Genomic DNA, 25,584 nt, shown 5'->3' with positions numbered 1-25,584 from the left:
GCCTTGAATTCCTGAAAAGCACTATGGGTTCCCTACATCACAGGGATTGTAGTGGTCGAAGAAGGTGGAAGCAGAGACTCTCATAACATTTAAGAGGTATTTAGATAAGCACTCGTGATGCTAAGGCATACAAGGCTATGGACCAAGTACTGGAAAATGGGATTTGAATATTTGGGTGGCTTGTATTTGACCAGTGCAGACATGATGGCTATCAGATAGGAGACAGAGGGTGGTGGTGGATGGTAAATATTCATCATGGAGTACAGTTACGAGTGGTGTGCCTCAGGGATCTGTTTTGGGGCCACTGTTGTTTGTAATTTTTATTAATGATCTGGATGAGGGTATAGTTGGGTGGATTAGTAAATTTGCTGATGACACCAAAGTTGGAGGTGTGGTAGATTGTGAGGAAGGGTGTCATAGTCTGCAGGGAGACTTAGATAGGTTGCAGAGCTGGGCCGAGAGGTGGCGGATGGAATTTAATGCGGAGAAGTGTGAGGTAATTCACTTTGGTAGGAGCAACAGATGTGTCGAGTATAGGGCTAACGGGAGGACTTTGAATAGTGTGGATGAACAGAGGGATCTAGGTGTGTGTGTACATAGATCCCTGAAAGTTGGGAATCAAGTAGATAAGGTTGTTAAGAAGGCGTACGGTGTCTTGGCGTTTATTGGTAGGGGGATTGAATTTAGGAGTCGCAGTGTAATGTTGCAACTGTACACTACTCCAGTGCGGCCGCACTTGGAGTACTGTGTGCAGTTCTGGTCCCCGCATTACAAGAAGGATGTGGAGGCGTTGGAGAGGGTGCAGAGGAGGTTTACTAGGATGTTGCCTGGTATGGTGGGGAGGTCCTATGAGGAGAGACTGAGGGATTTAGGGTTGTTTTCGTTGGAAAGAAGGCAGCTAAGAAGCTCTTATTGAAACATATAAGATGATTAGAGGTTTAGATAGGGTGGATAGTGATAGCCTTTTTCCTCGGATGGAGAAAGCTAGCACGAGGGGGCATGGCTTTAAATTAAGGGGGGGTAGCTACAGGACGGATGTCAGGGGTAGGTTCTTTACCCAGCGGGTGGTGAGGGATTGGAATGCCCTGCCTGCTGCAGTTGTAAATGCGTCTAGTTTGGGGGCGTTTAAGAGATCTCTGGATAGGTTTATGGACGAAAAGGGATTGGTATAGGCTAGTGGGTCATTGTTTTTGTAACTGGTCGGCGCAACATCGTGGGCCGAAGGGCCTGTTCTGCGCTGTAATGTTCTATGTTCTATGAGGCAAAGCGCTTTTTTTTGTGTTCTAGACATTATTACTCTTAAGGTGGCTCATCCTCATTTTCTCAAAAGCAATGATCAGCCAGCAACACCCACATCCTGCAAATTAATAAAAAAAATCTGTTCTTAGATCACTTATCAACCTGACCAAGCCAAGTTGATGCAATGTCTGCATAATTTAATCCTTAAAGTCTTGATATGCTGGTGAGTGCATACTCTACCACAAGAATGGTCAGTACATCCTTCGATGTTCATTGCCCAAAGAGCCTATCAAGGCACTTTACCTCTAGACTTGGATGAAGCAAATAAGAATTTTATTTGTATAGAGTGAAAAACCCAGGCCCCAGTGTAGCTCCATGGGCCTTTTCCACATTCCACCAGAGAATGAACCCTTTAACCACTACGACTGTTTATTCCCCAAACAATTGCCAACATCCAATTCCATTTTTCAATCTGACACAACAGCAGAGACTGGTTTGTTTACAATTCTTTATTGAAAATGGTTTGAGGTTTGACATCCTATATGCTAACTGGAAATGTAACTTGTTCTATGGTTATATGTCACAAGTCTGTCTGCAATGAGTTCAACATCTTCTCCATTGTAATGTCCCTTTATCCACTAAGAAAATATAAATGTTTTGAAGAGAAATATTGAATTTTAATCACTATCAGTAATCCCACTCAGGTACAGGTTTTGTTGAGATTCGGAGTAAAGCACAAACATTACACTTACAATATATGGGTCTGCCTCATCTGCAAACTACCTGTTGCACCAATTTGGCCCTAGCAAAACTACAACAGAGACTGATAATGTGTTTCATTTTGAGTTGTGGACAAGCACATTCAATATAAATCAGAACCAATCCGAACTGTGTTCAAGGGTGATCGTCTCAGGTCACAATGAAGGGTACCCCTACCTCAGTAATCTGGACTGGATTTCAGCTTGGATCCCAGGAAAGAATTGTACGCACTGATCCACTGCACAATCAAAAGAAACAAAATAATGCGACCCAATGTTATTCCATTTCAACAACACTTAAGAGGCAAGGTGCAGTAACCAAACAACTCAGTTAAATCAGCTGTGAAATAAACATCCAGCTGCTTAGCTCACTTGACCAAAGGCAAAATGATGGTTGTAAATTAACCTAGTTTCCATTTTTTTGTGTTGATTTTAAAGGCATAACATTCTTGAATTATTATACTGTAACAATCAGCATCACCAGCCGTGGATTCCTCCTTTAAATGCAGACTGGCAAGACCAAAAGAAAACAAGGGTGTTATAGTACATTTTCACAGTATTTTTAATACAATAGTTACTCTATAGTAATGTGATAATGTACAATATAAAATTCAAGGAATTTCGATTTCATCAAAACATCTGAACAGTTAATCTTCGCTGTAGGTTAACAGTGCAGCATTGATTTGCGGCAGCAACTAAAGTTGATCATCTTGGAAAGATGCTTTGCTTAAAAATGACCCATTTTCACACTGGTCATCTCAACCCCATGTACTCCAAAAAAGGACTAGTTCCATGGTGCATCTCAGCAGATCTCTGCTGCCAAGGGGCATTTAGTAAAGGCTGGGTTTCCGACAAGGGTCAGTGATTAAAGGTAAAGTGGGGATATATTTTGCTCCTCCTTAACCCAGACAAATAGTAATTAGCTTTCCAAATGCTGAGCTGGACCAGCAAGGTGCATAACAGGGACACCCCAGGCATTATCAACTAAGACACCTTGTGAGCCAAATTTTTTTTTTTTAAAAACTGCACATCCATAGCATGTCAATCAACAAATTGCTCCAAGGGCACATTCCACTGTACAAATTTGATGAATGATAGTTATCACCGTAAAAGAAAATAAAAACAGTAAAATAGCAACACGAATTCAAGCCCATTATGAAGAAAGTTGGTGCATCTTCATTATTCTTCCCCAACTTGCAGGCTCAGTGAGCATTCCAGGATGATTAAGATGTGAGGAACTGGGTGGAGAGGAGGGAGGCAGGAAGGTTGTACCCGATGGAATGTTAATATACACCACATTCAGATACAGAATACTGTCTTCTATTTAACAATACAAACAGAATAGATACTCCAATAAGCTTAGAACAGTGTTTCCATGGAGGAGGGGAGTGTAGAACAGGAAAGGGATGCACCCACTGTGGACTAACACTCCGTGTCTGACGAATCTGTGATTTCTTCAAAGCGTGACTGCTTTTTGCGCACGTTCCAGTGCAGGCACTCAGCCAGGCTCTCGAACCAGTCATACACAAGGTCATAACAGCAGATCGATGGCACTGGGTAGCATGACGTTGTTACTGTTATGCTAAACAAAATAAAACAGCAGAATATTATCCCACTCTTACCATTCCCCAGCCTTCCGCACTGCTGCAATGAAGTTTAATGAATTACATCTCATCTTTCAATCAGGCATTTTACAGCTTTCCAGTTTCAATAATGGGTTCAACATCTTTGGATCATAACCAGACTGCAGGTGCTGGTAATAGTTCCACTGTTACAATTTATAGCTCCGCTAGACTCTTCACATATCCCACTGCCACCCCTTTTAACCTTGCGCAATCATTGCTTTTAACATTTAATCATGCCTGCCATAAACCCCATCACAAATCTTTCCTTGGTTCTGCACTAGCTTGAAACATGTTAAATCTCTAAATTCTTCTAGTTCTGGTGAAAGGCTGTTGACCTGAAACATTAACTATTTCTCTTTCCACAGATGCTACCTGACCTGCCAAGTGTTTTCCAACATTTCTGTTTTTTATTGAACATTGTTAGAATTGACGAAGGCTGTTGGCTCTGCACTGAAATGCACTCTCCTTGGCATCCAAAATGACAGGCACAGCAAGCTCCGGGTGAAGACAGCCAAAAAAGAACTTATGTCACTTTCTTGTGCGCTGGCCAACTCAAATTGGATGGAGGCCATCAAAACTCATTCAGGTGAATGAGTCAAAGACAGGACCTGTCCGCAAGCATTTCCAATAACAATTCAAAAAAGAACATGGGCATTACTCAAAACCTCTAATTCTGGCATCTCCAATTTTGATCAGTCCACCACTATTAATCATGCCTTCAAGCTGCCAGATGATAAGATCTGGAATTCCATCCTGAAATCCACTGCCTCTCTACCTCTCTCCTTAACCAAACATTTGGTCCCCCGTGCTAATATCTGTACGGGCTTGGTGTCAAATTTTGTTTCGCAATGGTCCGGTGAAGGGCCATGTATCATTTCATTAAATGCACTATACGATTTCTTGCTGTTTTCCTGGCCAATGCTCCCTCAACAATGAAAATCTTAAAAAACATCTTCTAGTGACTTATTCATCAGCTGCTTGTGACATCTTGCTGTGCACAGATTTGCTTCCGTACTTTTAAGAAACAGTGACTGCATTTAACCAGTAATTAATTCTTTGCTTTTTACTGCCTGGGAACCATCTGTAGCCCATTTCCCCTCTACCTATGAGGTCACAGTGGACTGCTTCTGGGCCACCCATCATTTTGAGATGCTGACTAAGACAAATTTTAGTATTTATTGTTATTCTCCAGTAAAGGATAACAATGTTATCCCCGTCTTTCGCAAAGCAAACATCAGATATCCTATGTTTTCCTTCTCTTTCTGTGAGGAAGCGTCTAGGCTCCACTTGGCAACTTCCTGGTGACAGGATTGAAATTAGGAGTTCACTGTTTGACAGAGACTCGTGCCCCAATATTCTCTGGTGCAGTCAAAGAATCTGGAGGGGTAGGTACACAGTGGGGAACGTGACTCTTGATGTAAAATCTTTAACTGCTGTACAGAATTGCAACAGGTTTCACAATGAAATATCAAAGTACTTCCACTAAAGCAATTCATATCCATCTACCAAATACTCTGCATATGGTGCACTCTCGCCCAAGTCAGACGTTGTGGGTTCAAATCCTATTCTAGAGACATGAGTACATAATCCAGGCTGACACTCCAATGCAGTACTGGAGAATTGCTGTACTGGCTAAGGAAATATCTTTCAGACAAGGTGTAACCAAGGCCAAAAAAGAGAAAATACTGGAAAATCTCAGCAGGACTCGCAGCATTTGTAATGAGAGAAAAGAGCTGACACTGAGTCCAGATAACCCTTTGTCAAAGGACTTTGACCAAGTGTCATCTGAACTTGAAGCATCAGCTCTTTTCTCTCCTTACAGATGCTGCCAAACCTGCTGAGATTTTCCAGCATTTTCTCTTTTGGTTTTGGATTCCAGCATCCAAAGTAATTTACTTGAGGAGTAACTGAGGCCCTGTCTACTTTTTTGGGTTGATATAAACCTTGGCAACATTTCAAAAGGAGGAGTGCAGGGAGTTCTCCCTGGTATTCTAGCCAGTATTGAAAGACCATAAGATATAGGAGAAGTAGACTTTACAGCCCATCGAGTCTGCTCCTCCATTCGATCATGGCTGATAAATTTCTCAACCTTATTCTCCCATATTTTCCCCCATAACCTTTGATTCCCTTACCAATCAAGAATCTATCTATCTCTGTCTTAAATACACTCAGTGACCTAGCCTCCATATCTTTCTCTGCCAAAGAATTCCATACTTTCACCACCCTCTGGCTGAAGAAATTCTTCCTTATCTCAGTTCTGAAGGGTCATCCCTTTACTCTGAGGCTGTGCCCTCAAATCTGGTCCCTTCCTCTTCAATGGAAACATCTTCTCCACACCCACTCTATCCAAGCCTTTCATTATCTCGCAAGTTTCAATGAGCTCCTCTCTCATCCTTCTAAACTCCACTGAGTACATCAAGTCGTCAGACACTTCATTCCCAGGATCATTCTCATGAACCTCCTCTGGACCCACTCCAAAGGCAGCACATCCTTCCTTAGATATGGGAGCCAAAATTGCTCACAATATTCTAACTGTGGTCTCACCAGCCTCAGCAATACATTCCTGCTTTTGTATTCTTGAAATCATTGCTGATATTACATTTGCATTCTCATCAAGTCAACCTGCAAGTTAACCTTGAGAATCCTGAACTCGGATTCCCAAGTCCTTTGTGCTTCTGATTTCTGAATTCTTTCCCCAATTATATCTATTCTTCCTACCAAAGTGCATAACCTCGCACTTTGCCCATTCCCCTAACCTGTCCAAGTTCTTCTGCAGTCTCCTCCACTTCTTCAATAGTACTGCCCCTCTGCCTATCTTTGTATCATCTGCAAATTTAGCTACAATGCTCTCAGTTCCCTCATCTAGATCGTTGAGTATAGAGTGAAAGGTGCGGTCCCAACGTTAACCCCTGTGGAGCTCCACCAGTCAACGTCTGCCATCCTAAAAAGGACCCCTTTATCCCCACTCTCTGCCTTTTACCAGTCAGCCAATCATGACTGAAACTGTGTCACTGTAACAAATTATCTATTCAATATCCCATTGCTGTTCATGGGAGATTATTGTAAACAAATTGGCTGCTGTGCTTCCTACATTGCAACAATGACACACCAGGGCATCATGAGGTTGTGAGTGGCAGTCTATGAACAAGTCTTTTTCTTCTCCATCCTCCAGCCTTTTGTGGGAATTTGACCGCCTTTTCAGTTTCACAAAACGCAAGCGAAAGACAGTTTCTGACCATACACATGGTTTGAACTTCTCTGAACTTACTGAAAAATCCAAAGAGCATTGAACCAGTGACCTTCCTGCTCTGAACAGTTTCAATGCTCCCAAGCAGTGAATTTATCAATTCAGACACTGATGGGCCCAACAACAATAGCTAAGCTACTGAATATGTTTCATTTTAGTGAGGGTACCACCTCTGACTAAACCTTTTGCTCTTCTGTTGGTAACACAAGCTGAATTAAAGTGTAAAACAAAGTTTTTCCTTAGGTACCACGTGATTGTAAGGTTACCCAGTTATATAGGCATGCACCTATTTCAGGACCTAAGAACCACTTCTGCTGTCAAAACTTTCTTCTAAAGCATACATCTGTGCGGCCACCTCTGTTTTACAGTGTATATGACATAATAATATAAATGAGAAATGCACGTTGGGCAATGAGATCTTTGGGAAATGTGCTCGGAAGTGCACAGTTATAAAGCAGAAACTCTGTCAGCTTTTAAAGGGAAAGATATCAGATCAATGGAAGAGTTTCCGAAAGAAGGTCCAGAAAATAAAGCTGAGGCAACTAATGGCCGTAGTCAGGCAAAGGAAGGGTGTGACCCACATGAGGTGAAGGTCAGTTGGAAGGGGTTGCTGAAGGTTAGTGGGGTGAAGCTACAGTTATAGGTTATAAACAGGGATTTTGAATTTGGCGAATTGAAGGGTTGGGAGCAAATGCAGGTCAAGAATTGGCAGGGTTTGGCACGGGGTGCTGCACTTTGCCGGGTCAGGTTTGCCCAATTGCAGCTGCTTTGATGCAAGTCTGGTTTCTAAATCATTACCAAGGAAGGCCAAAGATTAGAGACATATGTTGCTGTTATAAAGTATGCCTTTGTTTTATAAAACTATTAAAAAAATCACTAGACAAAATAAAATAGAAATTAGTTGATAAGAAATATAATAAGATTTCAATTGGCCCACCATGTATATTCAGTTAAGAGCTATACCATAACGTCATTACCACCTGCTTCCAACACCCCAGTGATTATACCATGTGGTACAGAGAAGAGGATAGAGGTAGCTATAGTGTCACACTTGCCTGTCTGTATGTTGAATTTCCTGTCTCCTTCTGCCATCAAATGAGACCCAGGCTGCGTTCCTGGTATCGGGCGATAACATTATCTTCAAAAAGCAAACAGATGCAGCTTGTAAGCTTAGAATTTATTTCACTGATTCCAGGCATGAGTTTAAATGCATTTTCTTGGGTACTGCATTTAACATTTTTCATAACACACTTTCCTTGCAGAAACAACCCAACTGAATGGCTCAATGCCAGTAACTTGAGTTCAGCTTGATAAGACCAGCTATTGGAGGACAAGGCAACTTTAGTGGGTTTTTCCAATTTTCTTCCCTGCATCCCCATGACCTGACATGCACTTAAAATTGCAACTAATTAATTCATCCTCATTAATATCCATTAGGGAAGGAAACCTGCCATCCTTACCCAGTCTGGCCTACATGTGACTCCAGATCCACAGCAATGTGGTTGACTCTCAATTGCCTTCCAATGGCAACTAGGGATGGGCAATAAATGCTGGCCAGCCAGCAACGCCCATGCCCCACGAATGAATAATAAAAATCCATACCCAAAGCCCGAGACCAATTGTCAGGCCCAGCTGCCACTCTTGTTCAAACCAGATGATATTGTTAGAAAATTATAACATGAAAAAACAATTAATCCAATAATTGGAAATATGTTCTGGTGGTTGTATGTTTAAAAGGAAAACAAATTATTTTAAAATGAAAATTGTAGAAAAGACAGGTTAGTGGAACTAGGGCTTTGATACCTAGCAACACTGAACAAATGTTTGGCCAAGGCAAGATGATAAGAATGGAGGATAGTGTGTCAACAATTAAAGATGATAAAAGTTCAAAAAAGATGGGGTGAATTTCACACATTCTAAAAAAGTGAATTAATGTTATAAAAGCAATTAAGAGTGACTTCTGAGAAAGTTAGTTCAGATAGGGGAAGATTGAAAAGAAAACAGCACATTAAAGGCAAGTTTACACTATGCAAGAGATTGCCACTTACAGCAGCAAACTGTCAACTCCCAACAAGTTATGCCTGGAGAAAGCCTATTTGAGAAGCCCGTTGTCTGTATCCTAAGCCAGAAGCAACTCCAAAAGATATGTATGCCTAGTGTAGTAACAACTGCTAGATTTTACTTATAGTTTTTAGAATCTAGGGGGATGTTGTTTGAGGACATTTAGCTCAGAGGTTAAAAATAATAGAGGGACTTGGAACTGGGAAAAAATTAAAGTTGTGCTAGTCATTAATATAGTTAAGTGTGTAAGTGTATTTTGAGTCTATTCTCTGTTTTACAAAGAACAAAGAAAATTACAGCACAGGAACAGGCCCTTTGGCCCTCTAAGCCTGCACCGACCATGCTGCCCGACTGAATTAAAACCCCCTATCCTTCCGGGGACCATATCCCCCTATTTCCATGCTATTCATGTACTTGTCAAGAAGCCCCTTAAGAGTCACTATTGTATCTGCTTCCACCACCTCCCCTGGTAACGAGACCAGGCACCCACTACTCTGTGGAAAAAATCTGCCTCGTGCATCTCTTTTGAACCTTGCTCCTACATAAGAACATAAGAAATAGGAGCAGGAGTCAGCCATCTAGCCCTTCGAGCCTGCCCCGCCATTCAATAAGATCATGGCTGATCTGAAGTGGCTCAGTTCCACTTTCCCGCTTTCTCCCCATAACCCTTAATCCCCTTGCCTACCAAAAACCTATCTACCCGCATCTTAAATATATTTAGCGAGGCAGCCTCCACCACTTCAACGGGCAGAGAATTCCAGAGATTCACCACCCTTTGAGTGAAGAAGTTCCTCCTCAACTCTGTTCTAAACTGCTCCCCCCGCCCTTATCTTGAGGCTGTGCCCTCTAGTCCTGCTGTCCTTTGAGCGGGAAGAACCTCTCCACCTCTACCCTATCCATCCCTTTCATCATCTTATATGTATAAGATGATTGCTCCTTGCACCTTAAACCTGTGCCCCCTAGAAATTGACTCTTCCACCCTGGGAAAAAGCTTTGACTATCCACTCTGCCCTGCCTTTCAATCTTGTAGGCTTCTATCAGGTCTCCTCTCAACTTCCATTGCTCAAGTGAGAACAAACCCAAGTTTCTCCAACCTCTCCTCATAGCTAATGCCCTCCATACCAGGCAACATCCTGGTAAATCTTTTCTGTACCCTCTCCAAAGCCTCCACATCCTCCTGGTTGTGTGATGACCAGAATTGAAGACTATATTCTAAGTGTGACTGAACTAAGGTTCTATAAAGCTGCAACATGACTTGCTAATTTTTAAACTGAATGTCCCGGCCAATGAAGGCAAGCATGCCGTACGCCTTCTTGACGACTAATATTGTTGTAATTAGCCTTCCCCCAATTTAGCACCTTAACTTGATGACTACACATATCTTTATCCATTGATACCTTAAAGCTTACTAAAAATTGTGGTCACTGTTCCTGAACTGCTCCCCTACTGAAACACAGACCATCTGGCTGGGCTCATTCCCCAATACCAGGTCCAGTATGGCCCCTTCCTTAGTTGGACTATCTACATACTGTTTCAGGAAGCAATCCTGGAAGCTCCTTACAAACTCTGCCCCATCCATGGCCCTAGCACTAAGTAAGTCCCAGTCAATATAGAGGGAATTAAAATCTCCCACCACAGCAATCCTGTTACTTTTACACTTGCCAAAATCTGCCTACATATCGTGTTCTTCAATCTCCCACTGGCAGTTGGGTGGCCTATAGTAAACCCCCACCCCAACAATGTGACTGCACATTTCCTATTCCTGAGCGCTACCCATATTGCCTCGCTGTATAAGCCCTCCAAGGTGTCCTCCCGGAGTACAGCTGTGGTATTCTCCTTAACCAGTAGTGCAACTCCCCCACCCCTTTGACATCCCCTTCTATCCCACCTGAAACATCTGTATCCTGATGTTAAGCTACCAATCCTGTCCTTCCCTTAACCAAGTCTCTTTACTGTTTAGTAAATAATTATTTTGTTTATCGCAAATGGCTGAGACATCCATCACTCGTCTTCACATCTTCCCTCACATTATATCAAAGTGCAAAATATGATTGAGAGCTAACGTTCCAAGTTTCTCTTCTGGCATTCGGAATACCCTAGCGTTTATCAGCTGTGCTGTTAACAAAATTGAAGGCACTTGGCAGGATATTAAAGTCTATTTACTAGTAACACAAATAGGCTTACATTAACACCATAGTGAAGTTACTGTGAAAATCCCCTAAACACCACACTCCGGCACCTGTTCGGGTACACTGAGGGAGAATTTTGTACAGCTAATGCATCTAACCAGCACGTCTTTTGGACTGTGGGAGGAAACCAGAGCACCCGGAGGAACGTAAGAGCACAATTTCTTGATTGCATTGGAAATAGTGATTTTTAAAATTTAAAAAAATGAGCAGAATATTGAACCAGGAGGGTTGTTGTGAGATCTTAAAGTGGGTGACTGTAAAATGGATTTGGCAATTGCCAAGACGTAAAGGATATAACCTTGGAGAGTTTGAAAAGCATAACTGCAACTAAATCAATGAATTTGGAAGATAAATTGCAATTGGGATTACCTGTAGAGGAAAAGAAAGCAGATATAATTGAAAGTATAGCTAAGCACTGTAACTGCAAGGCATAGCTGAGAGATGACATTCTCCAAATGGGTAGGTGCTTGAGTTGGCTAAAATTCAGTTACAAATGAAACAATTTGATATAGAGAGAGAAAGCGAGATGAGACAATATGTGATGGAGGCAAAGGGAAAAAGAGATAGAAAATAAATGAATAAACTTGAAATGGAAGACAAAAAAGGAAAAAAGATGAAAGAAATAAGACAAAAGGAAATTGGAAATGGAGAAGTTAGCAAAGAAAGATCATCAGTCTTGAATACATACTCAATAACAGAATATACACAGTCCTTCAGCAGGAAAATTCCAAAGGCTCAAGTTTTTGAATGAAATTTCTCATCTCAGTCCAAACTGGCCGATATCTTATTGTAAACCAGATTCTCCAGAGGAAGCAGCTTCAATTAGATAAACTTTCATTCTCAAACTCCAGAGACTAGAAGCCTGTTTTATCCAAATCACTCCTCATGGGATGTGCAGATTATCCCAAGGGTTGATTTTCTTACACAAAAGTATGAACAAAGTAACATCTTCTGAACTGACTGCAATATACTCAAACTCCGTTCCTGACCATTTTTGAACATCACTGAGTCTACACACTCACCTTGAGTTCCATTCCTGCCGGGACTACAATAGGCCGGAACGAGAGTGAGTGAGGACAGATAGGAGTGATCATGATGGCTGGGACATTTGGGTGCATCATAGAGGCTCCAGCTGCTGCGGCATATGCTGTGCTACCAGTGGGGGTGGACACGATAACACCTGAAGAAACAATTAAACTGTCCATTAAATACTACTGTGCCCACAGACAAGGCAGCATTCACAAACACTCAGTTCACACCCAACAAAAAGAGATAAAGCAACTTCTTTACCCAGAGATTGGTGCAAATGGGAAAACTGCTAACATAGGGAGCGCTGGAAGTGAACAGCACTGGTACATTTAAGGGAAAACTAGGTAAGTACAAGAGTTGGAAGAAAAGAAAAACAGATGGGTTATATGAAATAGGATGAAAGATGGCACATACGAGATAAACACTGACATAGGTTAATTGCGCAAAAAATTCTGAATTAAGAAAGAAAAAGAAGAAGGAAGAAGAAAGAAAAAGAAGGAAGAAGAAAGAAAAAGAAGGAAGAAGAAAGAAAAAGGAAGAAGAAAGAAAAAGAAGGAAGAAGAAAGAAAAAGAAGGAAGAAGAAAGAAAAAGAAGGAAGAAGAAGGAAAAAGAAGGAAGAAGAAGGAAAAAGAAGGAAGAAGAAGGAAAAAGAAGGAAGAAGAAGGAAAAAGAAGGAAGAAGAAGGAAAAAGAAGGAAGAAGAAGGAAAGAAGAAGAAAGAAGAAGAAGAAAGAAAGAAAGAAAGAAAGAAAGAAAAGAAAAACTGCAGTCATACATTTTGAACATTACTTCTATTCAGAGAATCACAGTCTGCATTGGATTTGACTGCACTTGGCAGGATTTAATTAACTAGATTCTGTCAAAGGTAAGTTCCTTAGGGAGGATGATTTAAGGATAGCAAGTTAGGCTGGCACTAGATTAATTCATCAGTTACTACAGCCCTTTGCAGCTTGGCCTCATTATCTTCACAAGTCCTAGTAACTTGTTTTTTAATATTCATTTAATAAACCTGTAGTCACAGCATTTATATATTTGGCTGTTCCAGTTCAATTTGTCAATACTTATTTCCAAGATTTCGACGGAGGGGGATCCAACGACGGTAGTGTCATTGAACAGCAACGGGTTAGACTTGCTTTTGTTGCGGACGGTCATCACCTGGTGTGGCACCAACGTGACATGCCACTCATCAGCTCAAGCCTGAAAGTGGTCCAGGTCTTGCTGCATGGTCAGATAAATTTGATATCACGCGCTAACCCATGCAATATCTGAGCTGAGAAAGGAAGGCGCAATGGGTGCAGAAAGAATAACCCACTGGACAAAAATATTGATTCATCAACTGCTTCCAAAATTCCCAACCAGCATGTAAATAAGCTCTTTAAAAATTAATGTTATTCCTCTTACCATCTCCTTGCACAGATGTAATGAGTCTCCCATCCAAGTACAAGTCCACATTCGAGAGATACGATGAGGGGCCTCGATCCACCACCACCTCATTCAGCACCTGCAATAACATCCATTCAGAAGAATCAATGCCCAACACAACGTCAAATGGTAAACTTACACAGGAGGAAAAAGGATCACAATAAACAAAGGATACTACAGCATACCTCAATGCTTTTGCATCTAAAAATATTTCATGTTGCATTACTAGTGTTACTTATACTGAAACCGAACTGGACAAGCCATGGCTACAAGAGCAAATGGAAGACTGGGAATTCTGCAGCAAGTAACTCACTTCCTGACTTTGCAGTGTCTGTTTACCATACACAAGTCAGAAGTGTAATGGAATACTTTCCACTTGCCTGGATGAGTGCAGCATTAGCAATACAGGACAAAGCAGCCCGCTTACTCAACACACTTTCTAACACCACGTTAAAACATTCACTCCTTCCACCACTGGTGTAGTAGCAGCTGTGTACCACCTACAAGATTCACTGCAATAACTTGCTAAGCCTCCTTCATCGGCACTTCCAAACACCTCAATCCACTTACCAGACAGTTTTGAGTACTCCAACTATCAGTCTATGTTCAGTTCACTGATCTCATCCAGGGCAACAATATTATCCAGTAGCCACTACTGGAAAAATGTCAGTGTATAACACAGTTTCTGGATGCAGATCTTCAATAATTTGAAACATGCAAAATAACAATTAAAATCTGAATTGACCTATACCTTTGGCTTTAACTATACAGAGCTGCTCTCTAATAACAGGGCAAACTTTAAAAAGGAGTGCAGGAGCAGATAAACCACAGGGCTTCATGATGCACATTTCAGCAGAAGTTAATATCTGTGTTCAGAAAAAAATGTGACATGTTGTTTTACTGATGGGTATTGAGTATAAAAGTAACAACATTCAATCTATACAGATCATTAGTTGAGTAATAGAAGATTATTGGATTCTGTTTTGGGAGCAGGAATTGAGCAAGGGTGGCAGCACTGAAGATTTTTTACAGACAGAGTAATTCAAAATTATGAAGAGAACTGAGAGATTTCCACTGGTCACTGAATCAGTAACTTAAGAGGATAAATTTATTAACAACAAAAAGAGGAGTTGGGAACATATTTTCTGATAAGAGTTCTTTTTTAAAAACTCAGAGGGACGTTAGACTACTTGAAATAGAAGTGGAAGCAAAATTCATAACAGCTTTTAAAAGGGGAGTAAATAAAGTGTTTGGAGAGGGGGAAGGGCCAGCAGTTACAATGGGCCAAATGGTTCCTACTGTTCTGTAAGATTCAACAATTTACTTTATATGGCTTTTGCTCCTTCCTTTTATAAAATGGAAGATGAATGTTACTGAAAATCGATCGGCATTAAAAGAGGAAAAGACATATTTTAGCTCAAGGCTTTGCATTCTTAGTTAACATTGAGTACATCAGTTTTATTAAAACATAGGAAACAGCCATCATCTAGCAACAGTGAAGTGTGAAATTTCGAGCAAACTATTTACAGATCAAGTTATTTAGGTGCAGCTGCATTATTTACTCAATGGATCCTCAGTATTTAGCTACAGGTAGTTATCCAAATTAAGTTTTTGTTGAATAAGATTAGAATGCCACATGGAGTGCATATTTTCTGCTTGTTCAAAGTAGCTTTTTCATTGCACTGACACAGAATTCCAGTTGAAATAGCTGATTCTGACTCAATCCTGTTTATCAAATGAACTACAAAGAGAAGTCCAAGATAACAAATTCAGTTTTGAAACTATCTGCAGTTTAACCCAAGAGCAAGAGGTGAATTTAAAATAAAAACTTTAAAATACTCGAGTTTTTTGGAATCTGATTTGCATTTGCTAACAAAACATTCTTCACATGTTTTAATATTTAGATGGCACAGGGCTATCTAAATGGCCACAGGGCCATTTGTGCCATACGCAGCACAAAACTCTGCTTTGGCTGACCAGAGGTATAAAGAGGCTGGTATAACTTGCTGCTGCTGCTGGCCTTGACTGTGTTCAGGGATAGGTCTGATACATCAACATACTGAACTTTTATATGGTCATTTTCTTTCCCCCACATACAGCAAATCAAGCATCTGACAATGCCTCTCATTAATGAAGCAGAAATATTCACATGTTCCAACTCCACCTACTGGCTACAACTTGCACTATCTTAGCACCAGGTATGAGAGAGAAAGTACATGCATTCAGCAGTCAAGACACCACTGTTCAGGTTTTGACCCTGCAAGATAGGATGGGGGTGAGGGGATAAGATATTAAAGAATATATTAATTTCTGTCCATTTTTAAAACATAATTTCTTCTCTCATTCCACTTCAAATGTTCTGCATACCTTGTCTCAACATTCACAACTTCTTGCATTTATACAACACTTCACATTTGAAAACATCAGAGGGCACCTTGGAGGAGCATATTCAGAACAAAACACTGACAATTATATTGGCTATATTAGTTTTGGAAGGGGGGGCAGCACAGAGTCAGAATGACCCCTGGGCTCCGTGAGTTAACTGTAAATCTACATAAAAACTGAATCTATATTTCACTCAGAGGGTGGTGGGCAAGTGGAATCGGCTGCCGTCAGTAGTGGTGGAGGCGGCAAATTTGTTAGGGTCTTTTAAAAGACTTCTGGATGAGTACATGGGACTTAATAGGATTGAGGGTTATAGGAAAGCCTAGTAGGTAGATAAGATCGGCACAACTTGTGGCCAAAGGGCCTGTTTGTGCTGTAGCTTTTCTACGATTCTAAGATCACAGAGTCATGAAACTTTCATCCACTAAAAACAGTAATTGCCATCTCAACTAATCATTTCACTTCTGAGATCAATCAATTTTTGCTAGCCATATGTAGAAAGGATGTGGAGTCAAGGCACAGTCTCAACAAACAGAAGAACAACCTGGAGGGGTTGAATGATCAATTATATTCTTAGCAGAGAATAGGCAACCAAAACTTGGTTGAGGAGGTAGATTTACGTGATGCAAAGTAGAGGGAGAGGATACCCTGAGTAGTGCGTGTAGTTTTCGTGTCCATAGCTGAGGAAGGATGTCCTTGCTATAGAGGGAGTACAGTGAAGGTTTACCAAGCTGATTCCTGGGATGATATGACAGACCTAAGTCGATTAGGATTATATTCACTGGAGTTTAGAAGAATGAAAGGGGAATCTCATAGAAACTTAAGAAATTCTAACAGGGTACATTCAGAAAGAATGCTGGGGGAGTCCAAAACTTGGTCATAATTTGAGGGTAAGGGGTAAACCTTTTAGAACTGAGGCAAGGAGAAATTTCTTCACCCAGAGAGTGACGAATGTGTGGAATTCACTAGCACCACAATGAGGCCAAAACAGTGTGTGATTTCAAAAAAAAATTAGATATAGCCCTTGGGGCTAAAGAGATCAAGGGACATGGGAGGAAGGGGGGGAAAATCACAATATTGAGTTAGATGATCAGCCATGATCAAAGTGAATGGCAGAGCAGGCTCTATGGGCCAAATGGCCTATTCCTGCTTCTAGTTTCTATGTTTTTAGGATGTGCATGTAATTAACAGACCGCTGTTGGCACCAGAAAGCTGCACAATGAATACTTTAATCACATTGGGTATGGTAATGTTACTGGACTCTGTCAGTCCATAGACTGATAATCCCAAAATGGAAAATTTGAAGAGTTTGAGAATTGGAATTAAATTTCAGAAACAAAACGGTGATCGCTGATTGTCAGAAAATGTATTTCCCTAAGACTAAATGGAAGAGTGGAAATGAATGTGTTTAATTCCCACATATACACAAGTCCCTTTTAAACACTCTGCATTAATGGCCTTCTGAGACAGGACATTACACGAATCAAATGTTGATACTAAGAAACTTTTCAATTTGCTTTTAACCGCATGATAAAGCATTACAAACATAGTGGGGAAACAAAACATAGGGGTAAGAAATCTGTTTTATTAGTTACAGTTAGGAATTGAGGGGAAACTGTTTTCTCCAAAAAAACTGAGAAAATCTGCAACTACTATGGTGAAGAGTATGTGGGATTAGCATAGCCTGGAACATTTATATCTTTTAAATTGCGATTTCATTTATAATTTGCTAAAATCACCATGGCAGATTTTTCTTTTCAAATTCATGACTTAGGCCTCATTTTCCCCTCCTCCATTCCATTAAGGGTAGGACCTTGCAGAAGGATTTATGGTCTTGTCTACACATACATGTAGTACTTGCATGAAGACTTTTCCTGCCTCGTTGTCAATATGACTCTGTGGGGCCAGTCCGTTATCCTGCACCAAGTACTGCCTCTCCACTCCTGCTGATTTTAATTCCTTAACCACTTTCACCTTCAGGCGACTCCTCAGAATTATCCTGGCATCTCCTGATCAAAGACAAGGTTCCAAAATAAGCTGCATTCACTGAGATTTTCCAGTGTTAATCACTCTCCTCCCAGTTAAAATTGCAAAACAAGTACAGATTAGGAAGCAGCAGGTCAGCGTGGTTCAAACTATCTACGAATAATACATTCTGAATCACTGCCCTGTTGCTGAAACACACCTTTCTTTAATCAACGTTTTAACTTCTGGTACTCAATCAGAAGCCCATCACAAATACTGGTTGCTCAGCACGTGAAGAACACCCAAAGTTTTTAAATCTGTCACCAAAAAGCTTTTGACTTCCAATTCTACATTCATGACATACTTCGAAAGGAAAAGCTCAGTTCTTGGATAACTTTTACCAGTTTATAGGCCCTCTCTCAGGTCTCCCCTCAGTTACTTCCTTTCAGTGCTGGCATTAATCAGCTTTGTGACTTTTCTGTGTACTTGCACAGACTTGAATGTTTTCCCACATCGATAATAATTGTGGTCAGCATGACGTACCCTTTCATAACTTGAGACTTTGTACTGACATGGAAATAAATTCTGCAATTTTTTTTTTGTTCAGGGGCACATAGACATTTATTGCCCATCCTAAATTGCCCCTGAACTGAGTGGTTTGCTAGGTCATTTCAGAGGACACTGAACATTGCAGTGGATCTGAAGTCACATTTGGGCCAGATAAGGACGGCAGACTTCCTTCCCTAAAGGACATTAGTGAACCAGGTGCATTTTTAAATGATAATCAACAATGACTTCATCGGCATTATTAGACTTTTAATTCCAGATTTTTTTTTAAATTCAAATTTCACCATCTGCCATGGCAGGATTCAAACCCAGATCCCCACAGCATTACCCAAGTCTTTGGATGACTAGTCCAGTGACAATACCACTGCACAACTGCCTCCCCCTACTTAGCACCTGAAGTCATGGGAATGTAAAGAAACATATATAGAACTCAGGACAGGATTCAGAACATGCGTATCCAGCATTTCATGCCAGGCACAATCAGGCACTTACATCTGGATGCAATAAAAGTAGTTTGGGCAACTGAGCAGGGTTAACTAGTAACTGAAACACTAGTTATGAGTTACTCATAACTCATGGAAACACAGTAGTAGATAGAATTGGGTTACCAATCAGCAATGATCTAATTGTACCCCTGTTCCTACTGCCACTAACCACACTCCTAATATGGAAGCACATTTTACTTAAAGTACTGGTGAGACTGCAGCTGGAGTACGGTGTGCAGTTTTGGTTGCCGCACCTGAGCAAGGATATACTGGCCTTGGAGGGAGTGCAGAGGAGGTTCACTAGGCTGATACCGGAGATGAGGGGGTTGGACTATGAAGAGACACTAAATAGACTGGGTCTGTACTCGTTGGAGTTTAGAAGGATTGGGGGGGGGACCTTATAGAGATGGATAAGATAATGAAGGGGATGGATAGGGTAGAGGTAGAGAGAGATTCTTCCCACTTAGAAAGGATAGCAGGACGCGAGGGCACAGCCTCAAGATAAAAGGGGGGTGCAGTTTAGATCGGAGTTGAGGAGGAACTTCTTCACTCAAAAGGGTGGTGAATCTCTGGAATTCTCTGCCCGTTGAAGTGGTGGAGGCTGCCTCGCTAAATATATTTAAGTCACGGGTAGATAGGTTTTTGATAGACAGGGGAATTAAGGGTTATGGGGAGAGAGCAGGAAAGTGGAACTGATCCACTTCAGATCAGCCATGATCTTATTGAATGGCGCGGCAGACTCGAAGGGCGACATGGCCTACTCCTGCTCCTATTTCTTATGCTCTTTTGTAAAAGTTATTTCCTCCGTAAATGCACAATATTCCATTATCAGCCTTCCCTTCACAATCCCGCCCACATTAAATGACAATCAGTAGTTTCAATCTTTCATATCTAAACTTTGCAAAAATGAATTTAATAACAGTTCCTTGCAGTTGATGGTTACAGGAACAATACAGGGAAAAAGTGGAATTAGATCAGACACAACAGGTGAGGACAAGCAGTGGCACAGACTTGGAGGCCAAATGATCCGTTTCAAGCTGCAATATTCCATTATTCCAATTCACTAACTTCACACTGCCTTCAACCAAACCATTCAAATATCACTGCTCTGTTAATTCAGTTACCTACTGATTTACTGCTATTTGTTCAGCCCCATAAGGCGAATTGTACCACAATTTGTTGTTTATAAGAGCTGACAGAAAACAGAGTTAATTTAATTCTAATGGCCTCTGCAAGCCTTGAAGTCTGTGGACCGTACTAATCTAGGTTGTTTAGACTGCACGCCCTTTTCAGTTTTAAAAAGAACCTCGATAGTTTTGTGCGCACTTCAGCCCCACCTAAGGGGGAGAGGGGAGAGAAAGAAGGAGGATTGCCACGTGAACCTGCTCCTGTTCTTAACCAAAACTTGCCATTCGGGCAGCAGGTGATAGAGGGGGTCATCTGATCCAACTGTCTGCCCCTCTGCCGTGGCTACATTCAAAGAAGTCTCACAACACCAGGTTAGAGTCCAGCCAGTTTATTTGATAGTAATCTCACAAGCTTTCGGAAATGGTGTTCCTTCATCAGGTGTGTGGAAGGTTCACCGTTTGTGGTGTGTCAGGTGTGCGGCAGGAACACTGTTTCCGAAAGCTTCTGAGATTACTATCAAATAAACTGGTTGACTCTAACCTGGTGTTGTGAGACTTCTTACTGTGTTTACCCCAGTCCAATGCCGGCATCTCTACGTTACGGCTACATGCACAGCCAGACATCCCTACAGAGGGAGCATGAAGAATCCACCAGCACCACTGAGGCCTTCCATACCCAGTGATTGACCCTTTTAAATATGTTTCAATCTAATGTTTTAAGTTTCATTTGCAATTTGCTTTTTGGTTCGGGCAGTATCCTTTTAAGGGTCTGTCTCTTTAATTTGCCCCTCAGTTTACGTGGTTTATTTTAATTTGCCACTAAAACAAACTGAAGACTGCTGACAACAAGCAGTTTATCACCAAACATGCTTAAGGGGGAAAAAAGAAAATCACTCAAATCAATACAACTTCTGTGGTCATCTTAATGCATCATCTCAAATTGTTCCCATCACTCAAATAGATCAGTAACCCATCAGCAAGTCAGTCAAGTGCCATGCAGCTCATAATTCTCTCCCTAGATACCATCCAAGTCTGCAAAGACAGAATCTTTAATCATACTGCTAGGTGTTTTTCAATACAGTTGGACACATTAACATATGCTGTGGGTTTACTAGAATCTTTGATTACGGAAAGCAATTTTCTCATCAGATAGCAGTCAGACTGAATCTCGAAAGGACTGTTTACCAAAGGCTGATAGCATTCCACACAGAGGAAAAAGAGGCTTCAAACCATTCCATTCTTACCTTCAATCACATTAGTCACTTCTGTTCTATAAGACTCAAATTTGAAAGGTGTCAGAAATCCGAGTGAGCCGAGATGAAATGCCATGACAGGAGGGACACTGGTCTGGAAAACCACAGCATAGTTAGCCACACAAAACAGAGCTGCCATATCCATTCCTAGTAAGAAGTCTCACAACACCATGTTAAAGTCCAATAAGTTTATCTGGTAGCACACGCCACTAGCTTCCAGGGCTCTGCCCCTTCATCAGGTGAATGGGGAGTTCCGATCACAAACAGGGCATATAAAGACATACACTCAGTTTACAGAATACTGATTAGAATGAGAGTCTTTACAGCTAGTCAAGTCTTAAAAGGTGCAGACAATGCAAGTGGAGATAGCATTAAGCATAGGTTAAAGAGATGTGTATTGTCTCCAGACAGGACAGTATGTGGGAAGTTGCAAGCCCAAGAAAGTCGTGGGGGTTACAGATAGTGTGACATGAACCCAAGACCCCCGTTGAGGCTGTCCTCATGTGTGCGGAACTTGGCTATCAGTCTCTGCTCAGCAACTCTGCCCTGTCGCGTCAGACTCTGCGACAGCACAGAGCCGCTGAGCAGAGACTGATAGCCAAGTTCCAAACACATGAGGATAGCCTCAACGGGGGTCTTGGGTTCATGTCACACTATCTGTAACCCTCACAACTTGCCTGGGCTTGCAATATCTCACTTACTGTCCTGTCTGGAGACAATATACATCTCTTTAACCTATGCTTAATGCTATCTCCACTCACATTGTTGGCACCTTTAAGACTTGATTAACTGTAAAGACTCGCATTCTAATCAGTATTTTGTAAACTGAGTGTGTGTCTTTATATGCCCTGTTTGTGATCAGAACTCCCCACTCACCTGATGAAGGGGCAAAGCCCCAAAAGCTAGTGGCATCTGCTACCAAATAAACCTGTTGGACTTTAACCTGGTGTAGTGAGACTTCTTACTGCGTTTACCCCAGTCCAACACCAGCATCTCCACATCATATCCATACTAATGCAGCATAATAAACAGCAACTCCATATCTGCTGTCATACATGACCTCATGAACAGTCTCATGTCAGTCAGTTTTCCAGCAGCTGTGATAATTTTCTGAATTTCTCAATTATTAGCATACGTCAATAAGACACTTGTACTTAAATCTAACTTCTGTGATAAAATGCTAAAATAAAAGGCATAAACATTTCAGATAAGACTGTCTAATACCTGGAAGAGCGAGGAGGCGTATAGCAGTGTGCCGTCACCACCCAGGCAAATGATTAAGTCTATGCAGCCAGACAACTCATCGTAACCTGAGATTTAAACAAAATGGATAAGCCAATTTCATCAATTATGCCTATTATATAAGCAACATGATGGCAATATCTGAAAAAAGTCTGGACAATCAGCCAGAACCAGTTTTAGCAAATTAGATGATGATCAGAAATAGATGAGGCGCATCATGTGGTGTCTAAATTAAAAATTCATTGATTACACAGCTAAAAGGCAATAGAAAAATTACACAGTGAGGCCTGTTAGCAGGTGAATAAGGGAATGTTAGGTCAACAGTTCAGGTAACACTTGGTTTTCAGAAAAGAGTATCTACACAGAACTTCTTAATTCTCAAGGGGACTCTTCCTCACATCTCAATGTTACCCTAACTTTTCCTTTCTCATGTGTTGATTGATCTGGTATGCATTTCTAGCATTGACAGACTCGCTCAGCAAGTGGTACTCCTTGCCCCATCTCACCTTCACGGAAAGGGCTGAGCTGTTGCCTGATGGGTTCAAAGTTTGCATCTTTTGCCAGTGCTGCATCATCCACCACTTTCTTCTCAACAAACACAACCAAGTGTTTCTCCTAGGTCAAGAAAAAGAAAATATGAAACAAAAAGCACAATTCACTTTTAAGTCCAACATTTCCAGCCACATCCTTTGCTGTTAACAAAAGTTGCCACAGGGCACTTAGCTACAAGGTACTACTTCTAAGTGTGGGAAGCAGGAGGGGAACGAGTGTATCATTTAAACCCATATACAGCAGCTATTCCATCCACCAAATGCAACTCTTCTGTATAGTCTTGCTTTACAACACAGCGATATTGTTGTGTCAGTTGGGATCTAATCTATGGTAACAAAACTACAAACATTAGAGACAGGCAATAAAATCTCTGGAGAGCTCCATCATTTGCACCTTGAAGTGTAGTATTCTGGTTTTCTTTGGCAAGGTTGTTTCTCAAACATCACTGTGCCCAAGGGAAACGTGCAAATCACTGAAAAATAGCTATCTCCCGCAAAAGAAGTTTGAATTATTGAAAGAAATCCTCCCATTGCTCTAGGGACATTCCCTTTGCATGAATATTTTCCATAAGCTGTCAGAATGTGGAAATGTTTGCGATCAGCCTCAAGGGATATGGGAAAAAGACAGATAAATGGACTTGAGGAGCAGATAAACCAGAGTCTAACTGAATGGAAGAACAGGATGGGGAGGGACTCGATCTCCTCCAGTGCCTATGTTCCAGGCATAGACTGGGGAACAAAACTGACAAATGCAGACTGGCAATTTGCTTGGAGATTTCAAACAACTGCTTTCATAGGACTTTTTTTAAGTTTGCCCAATTAAATCAAAATCTATTTTTTTAGATCCAAGTAGTGCAGCTGGAACCTTCCTGGATTTTGTTGGATCTGACCTCTCAAAAAGAAACTGTCAGTCACATGCACAAAGAATCAGTCTCAAAGCATTATATCACTTTGAATTATTAAGCCAACAATTGATGAAATCCATGACAACATATCAAAATAAGCTTGGTACTGGGATCTGAAATACTAGTTCTTTTTCCCCTAAACATTTGCTGTGACAAGATTCAAAGGGACACTAAGGTAAAAGGTACTGGTTTTGCCACAGGCTTGTAGTTGAGGTTTAGTTTAAAAATAGTGCATCCTAAACAGAATTTTATAAAATTATACATTTTAACCTGTCACAATAGACAGGGCAGAAGTATTCTATTTTAACCCAGCACAACAAACAGGATAGCAAAACCTCCAGCGTCACTTTATATACTCCACCTCAAGCTTTTCCATCCTCTTTGCCTCCATACCCATTCCTTTGGCCCAACCTCAGGCTAAAGGGATGATCTTTTAGAACAGAGATGAGGAGGAATTTCTTCAGCCAGACAGTGGTGAATCTGTGGAACTCTTTGCTGCAGAAGGCTGTGAAGGCCAAGTCATTGAGTGTATTTAAAGCAGAGATAGATAGGTTCTTGATTGCTGAGGGAATCAGGGGTTATGGGGAAAAGGCAATGAGAAAAATATCAGCCACAATTGACTGGCAGAGCGGGCTCGATGGGCCGCTTAGCCTAATTTGCTCCTATGTCTTATGGCCAAGGATCTTTCCCAAGTACAGCAAATCTTTCTCCCATCTCCTTTATTCTTGAACGCCCTCCAGATGGCCCCTTAACATCACTGTAATCTTAGTTTCTCGGTTTCCCTTATTCATTCAAAACTTGCAGCACTCTAAATTCCTAGCATTTTGTCATTAAACCTGCTGCCATTGCTGATGCTGCTTTTGTTTGGTCACCCAATCTCTACCTTGTGCAGGCTTGTGAACCCCAGCTCTCTTGCCCTTCCTAATCTCCCCTAGGCCATGATCCCACCACTGAACAATCTCCCAAACCATCAATGACCTCATCTCCACTGGAGATCTTCACAGCTTCCTATCTGTACCCCAGTCCCACAGAGTCTGCTTCCATCTCCTTCCCAACATCACAAAGAAGATTGCCCCAGAAGACTCATCATTTCAGCCTGACCCACACAACTGATTTCTTCCCATCTAGACTCCTTTATCCAGTCTCTTCCTGCCTAATGCCACAACTATACAGATATCTTCCATCACTTAGAAATAAAAGGACATGGGAGAAAGTAATTTAGCTCTCAAGCGTTTTTGTTGTTTCTGGTTTCCAGGTAATAAACATCTCCCTTTCACCACAGGCTTCCAAACTCTCTTTACTATCTCCAATTGAACAAAGACACAAGTCCTTATCCTCAAGTCTCGTCAGCCAATGTTCTCTCAAGCTGCACATCTATGAAGCAAACCTGAAAGAAACTGTGTAAACCACCCTTATACTCTAACACGCATGCACAGCCACCCATAATTTAAGGGTTGCATATTACAAATTTGGGGGGTATGTTGTCCTCTGGGTGATCGAACTTGTTCTTATATTGAGTAACTCCTCCTTTGAT

The 25,584-nt window shown here is 41.2% G+C and overlaps 1 protein-coding gene across 1 annotated transcript in view; it reads right to left on the bottom strand.

The window, feature by feature from the left end:
- Positions 1-2,541: 2,541 nt before the first annotated feature.
- LOC145341151 (NAD kinase-like) overlaps positions 2,542-25,584 on the bottom strand; it is a 46,554-nt gene continuing 23,511 nt past the window's right edge. The window contains exons 5-12 of the mRNA XM_080186053.1: positions 23,101-23,209; positions 22,577-22,662; positions 21,344-21,446; positions 17,804-17,964; positions 13,550-13,649; positions 12,142-12,299; positions 7,925-8,007; positions 2,542-3,579 (exon numbers count right to left, since the gene is read on the bottom strand). Coding sequence (XP_080042179.1) covers positions 3,420-3,579; positions 7,925-8,007; positions 12,142-12,299; positions 13,550-13,649; positions 17,804-17,964; positions 21,344-21,446; positions 22,577-22,662; positions 23,101-23,209 — 960 coding nt within the window. The 3' untranslated portion in view covers positions 2,542-3,419. The remainder of the gene's footprint in view (positions 3,580-7,924; positions 8,008-12,141; positions 12,300-13,549; positions 13,650-17,803; positions 17,965-21,343; positions 21,447-22,576; positions 22,663-23,100; positions 23,210-25,584) is intronic.

Source organism: Carcharhinus amblyrhynchos, chromosome 3 (assembly GCF_965287045.1).
Source record: "Carcharhinus amblyrhynchos chromosome 3, sCarAmb.v2.hapA, whole genome shotgun sequence".
NCBI lineage: Eukaryota > Metazoa > Chordata > Chondrichthyes > Carcharhiniformes > Carcharhinidae > Carcharhinus > Carcharhinus amblyrhynchos.
The sequence above is the reverse complement of the archived record's forward strand: the minus strand, read 5'-3'. Positions and strand labels throughout refer to the sequence as shown.